Source organism: Pristis pectinata, chromosome 10 (assembly GCF_009764475.1).
Source record: "Pristis pectinata isolate sPriPec2 chromosome 10, sPriPec2.1.pri, whole genome shotgun sequence".
NCBI classification, from domain to species: Eukaryota; Metazoa; Chordata; class Chondrichthyes; order Rhinopristiformes; family Pristidae; genus Pristis; species Pristis pectinata.
The window spans coordinates 99531329-99549649 of record NC_067414.1 but is presented as its reverse complement, the minus strand read 5'-3'; the positions used below and the strand labels follow the sequence as shown (position 1 = coordinate 99549649).

The 18321-nt window shown below is 51.3% G+C and overlaps 1 protein-coding gene across 2 annotated transcripts in view; it reads left to right on the top strand.

The window, feature by feature from the left end:
* Nucleotides 1-15149: 15149 nt before the first annotated feature.
* Nucleotides 15150-18321, top strand: part of LOC127574797 (phosphofurin acidic cluster sorting protein 1-like) — a 186382-nt gene continuing 183210 nt past the window's right edge. Inside the window, exon 1 of one of the 2 annotated variants that reach the window (XM_052024152.1) lies at nucleotides 15150-15314. In XM_052024152.1, the coding sequence (XP_051880112.1) occupies nucleotides 15190-15314 (125 nt within the window). In that variant the 5' untranslated portion in view covers nucleotides 15150-15189. The remainder of the gene's footprint in view (nucleotides 15315-18321) is intronic. The other variant, XM_052024154.1, reaches the window with a different exon arrangement.

Below are 18321 nucleotides of genomic sequence, written 5' to 3'. Positions count from 1 at the left end.
AAAGCCCCAGCTCACTCAACCTATCCTCATAAGACATGCTCTCCAATCCAGGCAGCATCCTGGTAAATCTCCTCTGCACCCTCTCTAATGCTCCCACATCCTTCCTATAATGCAGCGACTAGAACTGAACACGGTTACTTGTCAGATACTTGCCCACAGATTTCCTCTTGCGTCTCCCTCGGACTGTCTGGAGGTGTATAGTACACCCCCAGCACTGTGACTGCCCATTTGTTCTTCAGCTCCTTCTAACAGATCATATCTCCTCTCAGCTATGATTGTTTCATTGACCAATATTGCCACCCCACCTTTTTAATGCCCTGCCTTTATCCCTCTTCTCTGAAAACCTGTCGGCAAGACTGCTAAACTGCCGACCCTGGTGCACTTCAGTGAAGGCTGAATCCTCTCAGTAATTCAGCTGCTGCTCCAGAGGCTCTGTAAACTACTGTAAGCAGTGTTGGCTATTCCTTATCGCACCCCTCACTGCTCCAGAGGCTCTGTAAACCACTGTAAGCAGGGTCAGCTATTCCTTATCACACCCCTCACTGCTCCCTGTAATCATCAGGACCATCCCAAGCCAACCTACACTGATGCTTTATCTGTACTTCATAAACTTCGTTACCCTACAGTATTAGAACATAGAACAGTACAGCACAGAACAGGCCCTTGAGCCCACAATGTTGTGCCGACATAGCTAATCCCTCCTACCTACAGAATGCCCATCTCCCTCCATTTTCCTCTCATTCATGTGCCCATCCAAGCCCCTCTTAAAAGCCCCCGATGAATTTGCCTCCACCACTCCATCAGGCAACGCATTCCAGGCACCCACCACTCTGAGTAAAAAAACGTACCCCTGACGTCTGTCCTGAACCTACCCCCTCTCACCTTATATACACGGCCTCTGGAATTGGATCACTCAATAATGGGAAAAAGATATTGCTTGTCCACCCTATGTTGCCCACTCATAATTTTCTACGCTTCCAACAGATCACCCCTCAGCCTCCACCGCTCCAGAGAAAAGAGCCCAAGTTTGTCCAGCCTCTCCTGATAGCACATGCCCTCTAATCCAGGCAGCATCCTAGTAAACCTCCTCTGCACCCTCTCTAAAGCCTTGACATCCTTCCTATAGTGAGGTGACCAGAACTGCACGCAATAACCAGAGTTCTGTAGAGATGCATGAGAACTTCTTGACTCCTGTACTCAGTACCTTGATTAATAAATGCAAGCATTCCATAAGCCTTCTTAACCACCCTGTCTATCTGTGTAGCCACTTTCAATGAGTCATGGACTTGCACCTCAAGGTCTCTCTGCTCTTCAAGACTTCTAAGGGTCTTGCCCTTAAGAATGTCCTGCCCCTTGAGTTGTTTAGTCGCGATACAACTGTCTGTGTGTAACATTAGCCTCTGTTTGTCTGCTCAGGTTGTCTATTTTCCTATAACTGCTTTGTGCATTCTGGTACATAGTCATAGAGTTGTACAGCTCAGAGATGGGCCCTTTGGCCCAACTTGTCCACGCCAACTGTGATCTCTATCTATGCAGATCCCATTTGCTTGCATTAGGTCTGTATCCCTCTAGTCCTTTCTTATCCAAGTACCGGTGAGATGTCACAAATTTAGATTAACGATTTGGAAGAGGGGACAGAGTGTAGCGTATCTAAGTTTGTCGATGACAACAAATTGAGTGGAAAACAAATTGCGCAGAGGATGTGGAGAGACTGCAGAGAGAGATAGGTTAATTGAGTGGGCAAGGGTCTGACAGATGTTGGTAAATGCGAGGTCATCCACTTTGGAAGGAAAAATAGAAGATCAGATTATTATTTAAATGGTGAAAGATTGCAGCATGCTGTTATGCGGAGGGACTTGGGAGTGCTTGTGCATGAATCGCAAAAGGTTGGTTTGCCAGTGCAACAGGTGATAAGATACCCTTATTAGTCACACGTACATCGAAACACACAGTGAAATGCATCTTTTGTATAGAGTGTTCTAGGGGCAGCCCACAAGTGTCACCACGCTTCCAGTGCCAACATAGCATGCCCACAACTTCCTAACCTGTAGACAAATGTAATGTTGGCCTTCATTGCTAGAGGGATTAAATTTAAGAGCAGGGAGGTTATGCTGCAACTGTACAGGGTACTGGTGAGGCCGCACTTGGAGTACTGCGTGCAGTTCTGGTCTCCTTAATTGAGGAAAGATATACTGGCTTTGGGGGCGGTGCAGAGGAGGTTCACCAGGTTGATTCTGGAGATGAGGGGAGATGGAGTTGCTTGGGACTACACTCGCTGGAATTCAGAAGAATGAGAGGGGATCTTTTAGAAACATATAAAATTATGAAAAGAATAGATAAGATAGAGGCAGGAAGGTTGTTTCCACTGGCAGGTGAGACTAGAACCAGGGGACATAGCCTCAAGATTCAGGGGAATAGATTTAAGATGGAGATGAGGAGAAACTGCTTTTCCCAGAAAGTAGTGAATCTGTGGAATTCTCTGCCTAGGGAAGCAGTGGAGGCTACCTCATTAAATATATTTAAGACACAGTTAGATTTTTGCATAGTAGGGGAATTAAGGGTTATGGGGAAAAGGCAGGTAGGTGGATCTGAGTCCACGGCCAGATCAGCCGTGATCTTATTGAATGGCGGAGCAGGCCCGACGGGCCAGATGGCCAACTCCTGCTCTTATTTCTGATGTTCTTGTGTACCTGTTGTGATTGTTTCTACCTTCAGCACCTCCTCTGGCAGCTCGTTCCAGATATTCACCACCCTCTGTGTAGAAAAACTTACCCTCAGATCTCCTTTAACTTTCTCCCCTTTCACCTTAAACCTGTGCCCTCTAGTTCTAGAGCAACACACAAAGGAGCTGGAGGAACTCAGCGGGTCAGGCAGCATCTATGGAGGGAGATGGACAGTTGAGGTTTCAGGTCGAGACCCTTCGTATCTATCCTTTCAAAGTCCCCCCCCCCATAATATTATAAATCTCTATAAGGTCACCCCCAGTCTTTAATGTTCCACTGAGACTAATCCCATCCTATCCACTCTCTCCTTGTAACTACAGGCCTCCATTCCAGGCAACGCCCTGGTGAATCTCTTCTGCACTTTCTCTATTGCTACCACATCCTCCCTGTAGTGTGGTGACCAGAACTGTCCACAATACTCTAAGTGTGACCTGACCAATGCCTTTCACTTTAACTACCGTTTTTGTCTTGAATTGATTTTGTTTACTGATGGGCTATTCCAGTAGAACTCCCTGAGTATTCCTGTCTCATACAGCCATCAGTACTCAAACTGCCTCCTCCCTTAGGCCAAGAACCTTCACCTCACGTGACTCCCTAGCCCCTACTGCAATGGTTTAAAACCTGTTAACCTCTGGCTACCTTTTCATTGAATCGTTGGTCCTGGGTCAGTGAAATGGTTCAGTGGAGCCCGTAGCAATGGAATAGCTCTAGACGGAGTCCATGGAGGGGAGGCTGGTTTGCGTGATGGACTGGGCTGCGTTCACAACTCTCTGCAATTTCTTACAGACTTGGGCAGAGCAGTTGCCATACCAAGCTGCGATTCATCCAGATGGGATGCTTTCTATGGTGCAACTATAAAAGTTGGTAAGAATCATCAGGGACATGCTGAATTTCCTTCGCCTTCTGAGGAAGTAGAGGTGCTGGTGAGCTTTCTTGTCCGCAGTGTCCACATGGTTGGACCGGGACAAACTGTTGGTGATATTTACACTTGTGGGGCACTGCTGTTGGGGTAATCGTTGTTGCCTATCCTTACTGATTGCGGTCTGTTGGTCAGGAAGTCAAGGATCCAGTTGGGAGAGGGAGGTGCTGAGTCCCGGGTCTCAGAGTTTGGGGATGAGTGAATGTTATTTGGCCATGCTGCAGGTCCGGATTGTGAGAGTCAGTGAGGACGGCAGATACACTGAGGACGTGGAACCAACATGATGCCCCGCATGAAGGAAGTGCGGAGTAAGTAGCCTGTCACAGTTAGTGATAGCAGTTTCAATTAGATTTGTCTGCAGTGTGCATAGACTAATTTCTCAACCACACACATTACAACAGAGAGCAACATTTTTTGATAATGATTCTGCTATTCGCATTTACACAAGTTTGAGGTGCTTGGTGAAGTTACAGGGGTGAGATGAGGAGGCACATTTTTATGCAGTGAATGGTCAGGATTTGCAATGTTGTCGATTCAGTGCAGCCCTCTAGAGGGAAGTGGTCAAACCCTTGAAGGGGGAAAGACTAACTGGATTGTTCTTTGAAAGAGCCAGCACAAAACAGGATGGATCTGCTCCTGTGCTGTATCATTCCATGATTCTATGAATCTGCAAGGCAAAAATGTTGTTTCATAAGCAGTGAAAATACAACAAAAGAGATAGGGAGAGCAGAGGCTGCTTTGGGAATGAAAGTAGAGTATGTCATTGAGGAGGAGGAGGCAGAGACTGGGTTGTCAGAATGCAGGGGACAAAGGAGGTACTGGGTAAGAAAACAGGAAATGCTGAGCAGGGTAGACAAACAGGTTAACATTCCAGGCCACCAACCTTACATCAGGAAAGGAAATGGAGCAAATTGCAAAATTAACCAGCAGAGGAATTGGTTCTTAAAAATAGGAAGTCTAGATCAATGGGTGAAGGGACAGTGGTGTCATTGCATCCTGTTGAAAGGACGCCAGAGCAGTCAATGAGTCCCCCAAAGATGTGAAGTTCCTGCTGGGAGGCCAGAAATCATTCAGTGCAACGCCCTGCATTGACTGTAGAACTACCAGTCTAGTGCAACCCAAAGGCACATATTGATGGATATTTAAACAGCTTATACACCACTATTGTATCTGCCTCCACCGGCAGCCTGTTCTGGGCATCCACCACTCTCTGAGGGGGGAAAAAGCTGTTGCCCGCTCACCTTAAGTGCATGTCCTCTAGTATTTGACATTTCCACCCTGGGAGAAAGACTCTGGCTGTCGACCCTGTCTCTGCCTCTCAGAATTTTATAAACTTCGATCAGGTCTCCCCTCAGCCTCCGACGCTCCAGAGAAAACAACCCAAGTTTGTCCAACTTCTTATCAGTAATATTTATGTCCTTGCACTGTACTGCTGCTACAAAACAACACATTTTACTACACAGAGATCAGTGATAATAAATCTGACTCTGATTTAATTCAGGCAGCATCCTGGTGAACCTCTTCTGCACCCTCTCCAAAGCCCCCACATCCTTCCTGTAATGGGGTGACCAGAACTGCCCACAACACTCCAAGTGCAGCCTAACCAAAGTTTTATACAGCTGCAACACGACTTCCTTACTCTTACGCTCAATGTCCTGACCAATGAAGGCAAGCACACCATACACCTTCTTTACCACCCTATCTACTTGCGTGGCTACTTTCAGGGAGCGATGGACTTGGAATAGTGTCAAGCCAGGAAAGGCTGACCCAATGCTCCGTCAGTCAGGTTTTAAGGTCCGAGATTGCCAAGGGAGGGATCAGCAGTGTGAATTGAGATGGTGGGGTGAAGGGAGAGTTGGTGGCAGAGGCCAAAGTTGAAGGTGTGGAAAGCTCTTGCGATAGTTATCGAGATTTGACGGTGGGATTGGGGGTGGAGGTGGTGTGGGAGGTCAGGCCTTGGAAGGAATCGAACTGGAGGCTGAGGCTCTCAAATGTAGGTGTTGCTGATGGGAATAAATGTCCATCAGGAAGCACAAATCTGAAGGGCGTTTCTGGGCAGCGGAGTTAGACATGAGCAGAGGTTTATGGAACGTTGACTGGGACTCCTCAGTACCAGAGGCTTAGATGGGGCAGAATTTGCTAGGTGCGTCCGGGAGGATTTCTTGACACAGTATGTAGATAGTTGAACCAGGGAAGGGGCCATACTGGACCTTGTGTTGGGAAATAAGCCTGGCCAGGTGATCGAAGTTTCTATGGGTGAGCGTTTTGGGGACAGTGAGCACAACTTTGTGAATTTTAAGATAGTTATGGATAAGACCGGACCTCGAGGGAAAGTGCTAAATTGGGGGAAGGCTAATTACGACAGTATTAGTCAGGAGCTGGGGAGAGTAGATTGGGAGTGGCTGTTATTGGGTAAGTCCACATCTGACGTGTGGGAGCTGTTCAAGGACCAGCTGGTCAGAGTTCAGGACTAACGTGTTCCTGTGAGAAAGAAAGACAAGGATGGCAAGGTTTGGGAACCTGGATGCCGAGAGCGTTGCAAATTTAGTCAGAAAGGAAAAGGAGGCATATGTAAGGTTTAGGAGGCTGAATTCAGACAGATCCCTTGAGGAATATGAAGGAGGCAGGAAAGAACTTTAGGAGGGCTGAAAGGGACCATGAAGTGTCCCTGGAAAGTAGGATGAAGGAGAATCCTGAGGAATTTCTACATGTATTGAAAACAAGATGCTGGCTAGTGAGAGGATAGAACCATTCAAGGACAAATTTATGCGTGGAGCCAGAGGAACTGGGTGAGATACTGAACAAGTACTTCCCCCTCTGTATTCACCAAGGAGAAGTACATAGTGAGATCAGGGAGCAGTATACTGATACCCCAGGGCATGTTGACATCAAGAAAGAGGAGGGGCAAATGGGACGAGCTTAGGTAGGCATCTTGGTCACCATGGATGGGTCGAGCTGAAGGGCCTGTTTCTGTGCTGTATGACTCCTCCTTTAAGATGCACCTCTCTGAGCCTGCACTTACTCTTTCAAAGAACCATCCAGCTAGTTCCATCTCCCTCTCATTTCTCTTTCAAGTATTCATCTACTTCCTTTTGAAGGTTACTGTTGAATCTGTTTCCACCACAACACGCACCAGATCCTGACCACATACGGCATAAAGGAGCATTGCCTCATGCCTCTCTGGGTCTTGTCAACCACCTTAAATCGGTGTCCTCCTATTATTGAACTTTTGCCCATTGGAAAACGTGTCTCTCAATTTCTGTGGTCTTGATCACCTCTGTCAAAACTTCTCCCCCACCTCTGCTTTAAGGGGAACAGTTCCAGCCTCTCCAGTCTCCACATAAATGCAATCCCTGGGAATACCTCTAAAGGTGGTGTCCAGAATGGGACAAAATCCTTTAGCTAGGGCTGACAGAGTGTTTTACGTGCATTGTGTACCTGCTTGGTTTTGTGCTTTATTAACCTGTTCTATCGACCAGTTCTGCCTTCAAAGATTGCTACACTCGTACCCTCAGTTCTCTCCCATCTTGCGTCCATCCTAAAACTGCAGTGGTCTTTCCTTAAACATCCTTACCAAACTCTATCATTTTAGATCTTTCTGCATTAAATCACGTGTCATTTACCCAATTATTCCTTCAGCCTACATCCTTAAAAACTTTTACCAGCTTCCCCTTGTTTACTGCACTTTCAAGATTCATGTCATCTACAAACTTTGAAACCATGCCCAGTGCCCCTTGCCTATGTCATTAATGTACACTGGCAAAAGCACTAGGCCCTGGGATTATCACAGAACAGTTCCTCCCAGACTGAGAGTCTCTGCTCCTGTCCCTGAATCAATGCCATATGCTCACTGCCACTGTTTCTTTATCTAGTGGAACTACAGAATTGTTAAAGAACACTTTGTACTATTTGGCTCATCGTCTCCCCCAGTTCAATGTAAGAGTATTCCAGTGAGTCCCTTTCCCACACATCACACCCCTACAGACCTGCAAATTCTTGCCTGTCAGACACTTACCCAGTTCCCTTCCAGATGTTACAATTGAATCTTTCTCCAATATTACCCCAAGCAGAGCATTCCAGACTCTACCATAACACATGGTATTCCTTGTGTCATTTTCGTTTTTTTTGTCAGCCGTCTTCATTCAACATCCCAAAGGGAAGTTTCTATTTATTCTGACTGACTGTGTCTTTCATGATTTCAAATACCTCTTTCACATCCCTTCCCAATCTCCTCTGTTTTAAGGAGAACAACCTCAGCTCTTTCGGTCTATCCCCAAAGCTGACACTGCTGGTCCCTGGATTAAACCTCTTCTGCACCCTCCCCGAAGCTTTACCATCTTCCCCAAAACTGGACACAACACTCCAGCAGTGACTTGACTAGTGTTTTACAAGAGTTCATCATGACCTCCTTACTCTTGAACTCTCCTTCTGTTTGTAAAGCTCAGGATCCTGTAGGCTTTCATCTCCAACTGTCCTCTCACTCTCAATGAGCCGTGCACGCACAGTCCCAGATCTCTCTGATCTTGCACCCCTTTTGTAATCGTGGCCTCTGGTTCTCATTCGTCCCACCAAGGTGTAACACTTTGCATTTCTCAGCATTAAACGTCATCTGCCCGCTCTGCCACAGACTTCAATTTTGCTGACAAGCAGAATTAATGGCACTTTGTCAAACCTCTTTTGAAAGTCCATCTGTAGAACTTCAGATCCACTGCCCTAGTCATCCTTCTCTGCTCTTCAATGAAAAGCTCAATCATTCAAACCATTTGCCTTTATAATTCAGTACGTCATCTCCTTTAAGGAAATTACTGCAGATGCTAGAAAGCTGAGATAATAACAGAAGATTCTTAAACAAAAATCTCGGTGTATCAAGCAGCACTTGTGAAAACAGACTTAGTAACTGGTTTAGTATTGTCACATGTACTGAGATACAGTGAGAAACTTTGTTTTGCGTGCCATCATTCCAAACATCAGCACATCGCGGCAGTACAAAGGGAAGAGCAGTAACAGAATGCAGAATATAATGTTACAGTTACAGAGAAAAAGAGTCACAGAGTTGTACACCACCAAAACAGGCCCTTTGGCCCACCACGTCCATGCTGATCTATATTAATCCCATTTGCCTGCATTCGGACTCGCTTATTTAAGGATCTGTCTAAATCCATCTTAAATATAACAATTGTATCTGCCTCCACCGCCTCCTCTGGCAGCTCATTCCAGATACCAACCACTCTCTGTTTAAAAAAAGCTTACCCCTCATCCCATTTAAAACTCATTTCAGCTCAAAACTGTGCCCTCTTGTTTTCGATACCTTTACCATGAGAAAAAGATTTTGACTCTCTGCCTCTCTTAGTCTCATCTACTTCCATCAAACGCCTTTGCTCCAGGGAAAACAAGTGCAGCCTATCCGATCTCTCCCCTTAACTACAGTCCTCCAATCCAAGCAGCATGCTCTGCACTCCGTCCAGTGCACCCACATCCTTCCGAGCGTGCAGACCAGAACTGCACACACTTCTCCCAAGTGCAGCCTGACCGGTGTTTTGTAAAGTTGCAACATAATGTCCCAAATTTTATATTCTGTGCCCCGATCTATGAAGGCAAGCATGCCGTATGTCATCTTCACCACCCTATTCACCCATGTTGCCACTTTCAGGAAGCTGTGGACTTGGACCCAGAAGGTCTCTCTGCTCAATAACATTCCTCAGTGCTCTATCATTTACACTTCATGTCCTACCCCTACTTGACTTCCCAAAGTGCATCACCTCGCACTTGTTGGGATTAAATTCTACCTGCCAGTGCTTCCCCACCGCCCCCCCCCCCCCAACTTTTCAACTGAGCTGTATCCTGACCCCTAACACTAGTGCTCCCCAGGGTTGGGTGCTCAGTCCCCTGCTCTAGTCCCTGTACACCCACGACTGTGTGGCCAGATACAGTTCCAACTAAGTTCACTGATGACACCACTATCGTAAGCTGGATCAACAACAATAAGAGAGCACAGAAAAGAGATGTGTCATGGTGGCAGAACAACAACCTCACCCTTAGCATCAGCAAAAGGATGGGGGGGGGTAGTGAACACAACCCTGCCCTCATCAATGCATGAGCTGTAGAAATGATCAACAGCTTCAAGTCCCTGGGCATCCACGTCACCAGCAACTTCACCCGCTCCCTCAATACTGGTGCGGTGTATGTACTTTCTTAGATGTCTGAGAAGACTCAGTTTGTGTATGAGGATTCTCTCAAACTTCTACAGATGCCCAATGGAAGATATCCTGGTGTGGCAACTGCTCTGGACCAATGGAACCTGCAGAGAGTGGGAAACGCTGCCCAGTCTGTCACAGGCTCGTCCCTTCCTTCCAGCCAGTCCATCTTCACGCCGCATTGCTTCAGGAAGGCTAACAGTATTGTCAAGGAAGCCTGCCACCCTGGACATTCCCTTTCCTCTCTTTTACCTTCTGGGAGAAGATACAGGAGCTCGAAAGCCCGGATGTCCAGACTTAAGAACGGCTTCTTCCCCACTGCTGTCCGACTCCTGAACCAGTCGCCCCTTTCACATTCCCTTCTCAGAGGTGCAGCCATTTTCTTGGACTCTTAATTCTACCTCACTTGGTTATCCCATTATTGTCACTTTAGCATTTCTTTTTGCAGTGCCTCAGACTGCACTACTATCTTTGCACCATTGTGTTGTTTTGAACTTGTTGCTGTAATTATAGCTGTATTTATTACCATATACACTGTTTACTCTGGGAGCTTCACACGGGCAAGCAATTTCGTGGCACCCTGGGTGTATATGACAATAATCTGATCTGAATATTCCGGCTGTGACCTTAGATGGACCTTTCTCACTTTCAACCACACCACTACATCTCTCATGTCATCTGCAAACTTACTAATCATTCCTCTCACATTTGCATTAACATTTCAAGTTAATGAGCTTTTAGTTCTGGTGTCTAAATGCATAGCCACAGAATTAGACTTTAAGAAAGGGGACGATGAAGGATGGAATTTCAGATCACAGGGCTAAGACAGTTGGTTGAATAAAGGCTTCGGTACAGTGTGGTTTTCAGAGCAGGAGGTTATGGAGATGGGGCGGGAACCACGTAGGTGAGCGAACAGAGGAGTTAAGGCTGAGATGGATGTTACAGAGATTTGAATGAGCAGAAGTTGTAAAATGGTAGGAAATTCAGGATAATTTGGAATAATCTAACATGAAGTAACAAAGACACAGATGAAGGTTTTAGCAGTTGTGGTTGGGAAGTCACTGATGAAATAACAGAAAAATGTAGGTTGTCCTGACGCTGGTGATGACTTGGACTCTGAGCTTGGCATCTATTAGGACACTGGCAATCACAGGAAATGGGCATTTAGCACCCTAAACCCTATGGAATGTGTCCCATCACAGATGGCCACACCAGTGGGAGTTGCAAGCACTAGGTTAGCTTGGGGTCTGTATGTCCGATGGGACGATATCCTTGTGGATGTACTTCCTCAGTGCAGTGTTCTATGGCAAACTATCTTCAATTGGTTTATCAATGACCTTCCTTCCATAATAAATTTACAATGGATGATATTCACTGGTGATTGCAGACTATTCTACCTGCAACTCCTCAATAAATGTAATTATCAAGGAAGACTTAAACAATGTTCAGTCATGTGCTGTTAGGGGCAAGTAAAATTCATGCATTTCTACACCCTGTATTTAGTACTAAAGACTGCACAGTGTTCAGCCACCAGAAAAAGAATGTTTGAAGTCCAAAACCCCAAACCTGGCACTAAGCTCATGGTCTTAAAGGCAACTCCAGTGCACAGTGGAGCCAGGGACTACCTACAGCAGATTCTTGAAACAACTGGAGAAATGCCACCAATGCTCTCTGGCAGGATAAGCAAACCCAAGCCTCTGCCAAGCCAACACCCCAAAACACTGAGGCTGCAATTACACACAGCCAGCTCTGATGGGCAGGCTACATCATTCACCTGTCTGACACCAACAATTCTGAGCTCTGTTAAGGCAGGAGAATTTCCAGAAGGACAGAGGAAACATTCAACAATATTCTCGGAGCATCCTTGAGAAAATGAAACAGGCTCATCAAACTCAGGAATCTGGGTCCACGAATGCTCAGAATGGAGGAGGAGGTTCCAGGAAGCCATTGTGAACCTTGGGTTGCTTTGATACAAGCAAAAACAGTGGAAGGAGGATAGAAACTCTCAAATAACTTATTCACACACCCCACCAAACTCCTAGTCCCACCAGTGCAGACTCTGCAGGTTCCTCACGGGCCTCGCCAGGCACCTCAGATCCCACAGAGCTGAAGTGGAAACAAGTTATCCTCAACTTGGCTTGGTGGTGGATTTTGATCGGTGGAAGCACCCAGGACATCTTACAGGTCCACCTTTGTGGAGGGGCTGCTCCATCCCTCCCACCTCCCCTCACCCCACAACACAAAACCACCCTCCCCCTCCCCTCCCCTCACTCGCACACTCATTGACCCTTCCTCCCTCCCTCTTCTCCATCTGCCACTTTTCTTCCCTTCAGTCTCTTCCCTCTGGGTTACCTCAATCAACTCCTCCCTCCCTCCTCATCCTAACTCACAATTTTACTTTCCCCACGCCCTCTCAACTCACACTCTTATGCTCTACCTTCCTTCCCCACGGACTTTCCCTGCCTCCTTTACTCTCCTGTTGCTCCCTCCCTCAACCTATCCTTCCTTACTATCCATCCCTTCCTTCCCTCTCCTCCCACTTCCTCTCCCCATGCCCTACACCCTTCTCCTGCTCACCCCTACCTCCCTCTCACTCCCTACCTCACACTCTTCCTCCTCCTCCTTCCTCGGCCCCACTCCCTCTCATTTTATTCTCTCCCTTCCCCCTTTATCTCCTCCTCCCCTCTCTTTGTCCAAATCCCTCCCCATCCGTTTCCACTTCTTCCTTACCCCTCTCTCCACACTCTCTCCCCCCCTTCGCCCATACTCTCTCCCTCCATCATCCTTCTCCCTCCGTCCCTCTCAAGGCTCCTCAGTCTCTAACCAGCTGCGTCGTCTCTCCCTCTCCGCTCCTCCCTCGCTCCACCTCTCCACTCCGTCCATTCCGCGCCCTCCATCCTAATCCCCCACCTTTTCCTCCCTCTTTCTCCCCTTCCCCCTCTCTCCTCCCCTCTCTGTACGAACTTCACCTCATTCCTCTCTTCCCCTCCTTCCCTCTCTACTTCACTCCCTTCCTTTCCTCACCTCTCTCACTTCTCTATTTTCCCTCTCTCCTCCTTTACGTCCCCCTCTCCCTTCCTTTCACCCTCTCCCGTCCCAATCTCCACTTCATCGATCCCTCCCTCACTCTCCCACTTACGTCCCTCCATCCCCTCATTCTCCTTCCTTTCCCTTCCCTCCTTCTCCCTCTCCCCTTTCTATCCTTTACTCTGCTCCTCCCTCCCTCACACCTCTCCCTTCCCCTTCCTCGATATCCCGTGCTCCCCTTCTCCCTTCCATTCTCTCCCCACAGTCCCTCTTAAATCCCTTTCCCTCACCATTCTCCATTTTACTTCCCCCTCACACTCTACCCCCCTCCCTCCCCCCAACTCTCCCCCCTCCCCCTCTCCCCTCCCCCCCAATCTCCCCCCTCCACCCTCCCTCCCCCCAACTCTCCCCCCTCCCCCTCTCCCCTCCCCCCCACTCTCCCCCTCCCTCCCCCTACGCTCCCCCTCCCTCCCTCCCCCCAACCTCCCTCCCAACCTCCTCCACTCTCCCCCCTCCATCCCCCCACTCCCTCCTCCCCACTCTCCCTCCCCTCCTCTCCCCCTCCCCCTACTCTCCCCACTCTACCCCCCTCCCTCCCCCCCACTCTCCCCCCTCCCTCCCTCCCCCCCACTCTCCCTCCCTTCCCTCCCCCCTCCCCTACTCTCCCACCTCCTCTCCCTCCCCCCAACTCTCCCTCCCTCCCCCTCCCCTACTCTCCCTCCCTCCCCTACTCTCCCCCCTCCTCTCCCCCTTCCCCTCACTCTCTCCCTCCCCCTACTCTCCCCCTCCCCCTCACTCTCCCCCACTCCCCCCTCCTTCCTCCCTCCCCCTACTCTCCCCCTCTCCCTCACTTTCCCTCCCCCTCTCCCCCACCCCTCCCCACTCCCCACTCCCCTACTCTCCCCATCCTCACTCTCCCCCCTCCCCCTACTCTCCCTCCCCCTCCTCTCCCCACTCCCCCCTCCTTCCTCCCTCCCCCCTCACCCCCACTCTCACCCCCTCCCCCCTCCTTCCTCCCTCCCCCCTACTCTCCCCTCCCCCCACTCCCCCTCCTCTCCCCTCCCCCCCACCCCCTCCTCTCCCCTCCCCCCCACTCCCCCTCCTTCCTCCCTCCCCCCTCACCCCCACTCTCCCCTCCTCTCCCCCCTCCCTCCCCTCTCCCCCCTCCCCTCTCCCCCCCTCTCCCCCCCTCCCTCTCCCCCCCCTCTCCCCCCCCCCCTCCCCCCTCCCCCCATCTCCCCCCTCTCCCCCCCTCCCTCCCTCCCCCTCCCCCCCCCTCCCTCCCTCCCCCTCCCCCCCCTCTCCCCCCCTCCCCCTCCCCTCCCCCCCTCTCCCTCCCCCTCCCCTCCCCCCCCTCCCTCCCCCTCCCCTCCCCCCCCTCCCTCCCCCCCTCCCTCCCCCTCCCCTCCCTCCCTCTCCCCCCTCCCTCCCCCTCCCTCCCCCCCCTCCCCCTCCCTCCCCCCCCTCCCTCCCCCTCCCTCCCCCCCTCCCTCCCCCCTCCCTCCCTCCCCCCCTCCCTCCCCCCCTCCCTCCCTCCCTCCTTCCCTCCCCCCCTCCCTCCCCCCCTCCCTCCCTCCCTCCCCCCCTCCCTCCCTCCTTCCCTCCCCCGCCTCCCCCCCTCCCTCCCTCCCCCCCTCCTTCCCTCCCCTTCCCTCCCCCCCTCCTTCCCTCCCCCCCCTCCCCCCTCCCCCCTCCCCCCTCCCCCCCTCCTTCCCTCCCCCCCTCCCCCCCTCCTTCCCTCCCCCCCTCCCCCCCTCCTTCCCTCCCCCCCTCCCCCCCTCCTTCCCTCCCCCCCTCCTTCCCTCCCCCACTCCCCCTCTCCCCCTTCCTCCCCCCCTCTCCCCCCCACTCCCTCCCCCCCCCTCTCCCCCCCCACTCCCTCCCCCCCTCTCCCCCCCACTCCCTCCCCCCCCACTCTCCCCCCCACTCCCTCCCCCCCACTCTCCCCCCCACTCCCTCCCCCCCTCTCCCCCCCACTCTCCCCCCCCACTCTCCCCCCCACTCTCCCCCCCACCAATCCTCCCCCACTCTCCCCCCCACTCTCCCCCGCACTCTCCCCCGCACTCTCCCCAGCACTCTCCCCCCCACTCCCCCCCACTCTCCCCCCCACTCCCTCTCCCCCCCACTCTCCCCCCCACTCCCTCTCCCCCCACTCTCTCCGCTCTCTCCCCTCCCCCCCCAGGCTCGCGCTCGGACGGTTGGGCGCGCGCGGCGGCGCAGGCGCAGTGTGGGGATCCGCGGCCTGTTGCGCCTGTGCGGGTGCCCGAGGGGAGCGGGAGCGCGGGCGGGCGGGCGCGCCCTCGGTGGGTCGGGCGGACGAGCGGCGATGCTGATGATGGCGGAGCGAGGGCGGGTGGCGCTGGTCCCGGGCACCGCGCTGCCCAAACCCGTGCCCATGAACCTGTTCGCCACCTGGGAGGTGGACAGGTCGTCGCCGAGCTGCGTGCCCAGGTCAGTGAGGGAGGGGGCGGCCGGGAGGGAGGGGACCCCAGGGCACCGGCTCCCTCCGACAGACCCCCCCCGCCCACACTCCGGATCCTACCCACCGGACCCCCGCCCGGGACCCCCACCCACACCCCGGACCCTACCCACCGGACCCTCACCCGGGACCCCACCCCCGCCCAGACCCCGGACCTCGCCCACCGGACCACCACCCACCCGACCGTTACCCGGGATCCCCACCCCCACCCACACCAGGGACATCCACCCACCCGGGATCTTCACCCGGGACCCCCGCCCACCCGACCGCCGCCCGGGAGCCCCCCTCCCACACCCGGGAATCGTCAACCGCGACCACCTTCCCCTCACCCGAGACCCCCACCCTCCCGACCGCCACCCCCACACTTGCCCACACCCCGGATCCCGAATAATACAGCCCGATCCCATCCCCGACCCCCACACTCCCTGACTCTCTCACACACACACCCTGACACCCGACCCCCACCAATCCCGCCCCACCCCCCGCCCACTACCACCGACCGCCACCACTGATCCCCACACTCCAATACCGACAGCCATCCATGGTCCCTCCGTTCCCCAATTTCCACATCATCCATCCTCATACCCCCTGATTCCCACCCCCAATCCCCACACCCTCCTACCCACCCTCCCAATCCCCACACCCTCCTACCCACCCTCCCAATCCCCACACCCTCCTACCCACCCTCCTAATCCTCACACCCTCCGATATCTATGTTCCTCAATCCCAGATCCACATACTCCCAATCCCTGCAATCTCCCATTCTTGACCTCCATATCGCTGATCCCCAATCCTACATCTCTTGATCGCCACACCCACCAATTTCCCTAGTGCCCCATTTCTCCATCCCTAAAGCCCACCGATCTCCACATCCCACAGCTCCACCACTCCCCAATCCTGGGACTCTTCCCCAGGACAATATATTCCCACCCCCCCACCCTGCCATGCCTGTGTCTTGTTACACCCATCCGCTGAGCTCATGTCTTCCATCCTCCATAAAGACCCTGGCTTCCCTGCATTCTCTCCCCAGACTGTGCATCCACCCTCTTGCTTGGGTGTCCCTCTGCCATGCACCCCCTACCATGTCCTTCCGGATTGGACTCACCGTGCCCTTTGGACCCTGCTTCATACTGGCCCCATTCAGTGTGCTTCCCTTGCCCCCTAAATGCTGCGCTTGTTACCCCTGTCCTGCACTTCCCCAAACATGCCTTCACGACAGATCATGGTCCTCACTCCCAGACCTTTCTTTCCCCCACCGGTGGTTTATGCCCCTTCCTCCAATCTCATCTCTCTATCTCACCTTGTTAGTCAGCCAGTCTGTGTTTCACACTATCAGCCTGTTGCATACTGTCAGCAACTGTTGTCTGACTACGAGAAACCAGTTGCTATTTACCTTGAAAGTTTCTGGCTCACGGTATCTGTCTGTTACTGTATCGTTCCTTCCTCACTCACTGTTCTCTCTCACCGTACCGTCCTGCTTTCCAGATTTACCTTTCTTTCCAACTGTTTCTTAGTCAGCCCATTACACTTGTATATTTGTGAATGGAGGGATGTGTTTCTGTAAAATGCCTGTAAAAGCAAGGTTCTGTTTTTGAAACTGCGTAATTGCTGTTATCGGTGACTGTTTTGCATTCAACATTCACTCTATATTTGCTCTATGGGATATTTGAGTCACTAAATCATAGTCTGGATTACCGTACTGAATATTTGACAGTGTTTATCTGTGTTTTACTGTTTGTACATTTGCCTGTTTATCGTCAATCTCTGTCTGTGTCTGGATGTGCGTTTGTGGTTCTTTGCTTGTTCCTTCCTCTGTTGTGTGTGCATCCCTGTGCATTTGTGCTGTGTTATGTAGGGCTCAGCATCCACTCGTGTCTCTCTCACTACAGTTATCTCTTACCATTTAAGTTCCTAACTATGTCTGATATAGTGTGGTAACTAGAGCTGCCAATTGTGAAGCTGCTGCATTCGAGCCTTGCACCTGTCTCACTATCTCACACTCAATGGGGAACAAAGAATAGTATAAAACAGGTGCCTGTCCAAACCAAATGGAGTCTGACAGCTCAGCTTAGAATTGAAGCTCCTCTTTCTGTCTTTCAGTTTTATATATCTTTGGTTGTAAATCAAAAAAAAAACTGCAGATGCTGGAAATCTGCAATAGAAGCAGAAAATGCTGGAAACACTCAGCAGATCAGGCAGCATCTATGGAGGGGGAAACAGCATTAACATTTCAGATCCGAGACACTTCGTCAGAGCTGTTCAGAAGGGTCTCAGTGGTTGAAGAAAGCATACAGGATCTTGGCCTTTCTTAATAGGGGCGTGGAGTACAGGAGCAAGAAAGTCATAATTGGAGAATGGTGGCCACTTCTGGGTGTCACACATTAGAAAAGGAAGTAAAGGCTTCACAAAGGGTGCGGAAAGGATTTAGTAAAATGCTGAGGGGCTCAGGTTATGTGGACAGACTGAAGGAGCTGGATTTCTGAAGGGGATTTGACAGAGGTATTTAAAGTCATGAGAGACAGAGGTAGAATAGATTAAGGTAAACTGATCTGCTCGAGATGGCGACTGTCCTTACCCCCTCCCCCCCCCCCCCCCCCCCATTGATACTGCCTAACCCACTGAGTTCCTCCAGTGCTTTGTGAGTTGCTCCAGATGCCAGCACCTGCAATCTCCCGTGTCTCTAAGCAAAACCTATCCCAAGCTACAAGGGCAAAAAAAATGAAGGTGATTGACAAAAGGTCTGAAACTGTCTCAGAGGGTAGTGAATCAATGAAATTCTCTGCCCCAGAGGGTGGTGGAGGCCTGATCATTACATGTATTTAAGGTGGAGAGAGATAAATATTTGATATATTGATGAATTGATGGTTCTGGCACAGAAGAGGGGGCCAATGTAGATCAGCCATGATCATATCGACTGGTGGGGCAGGTTTGAGGCTCTGAGGTATTTTCTTGTGTATCATGAGGAATTCTTTTCAGCAG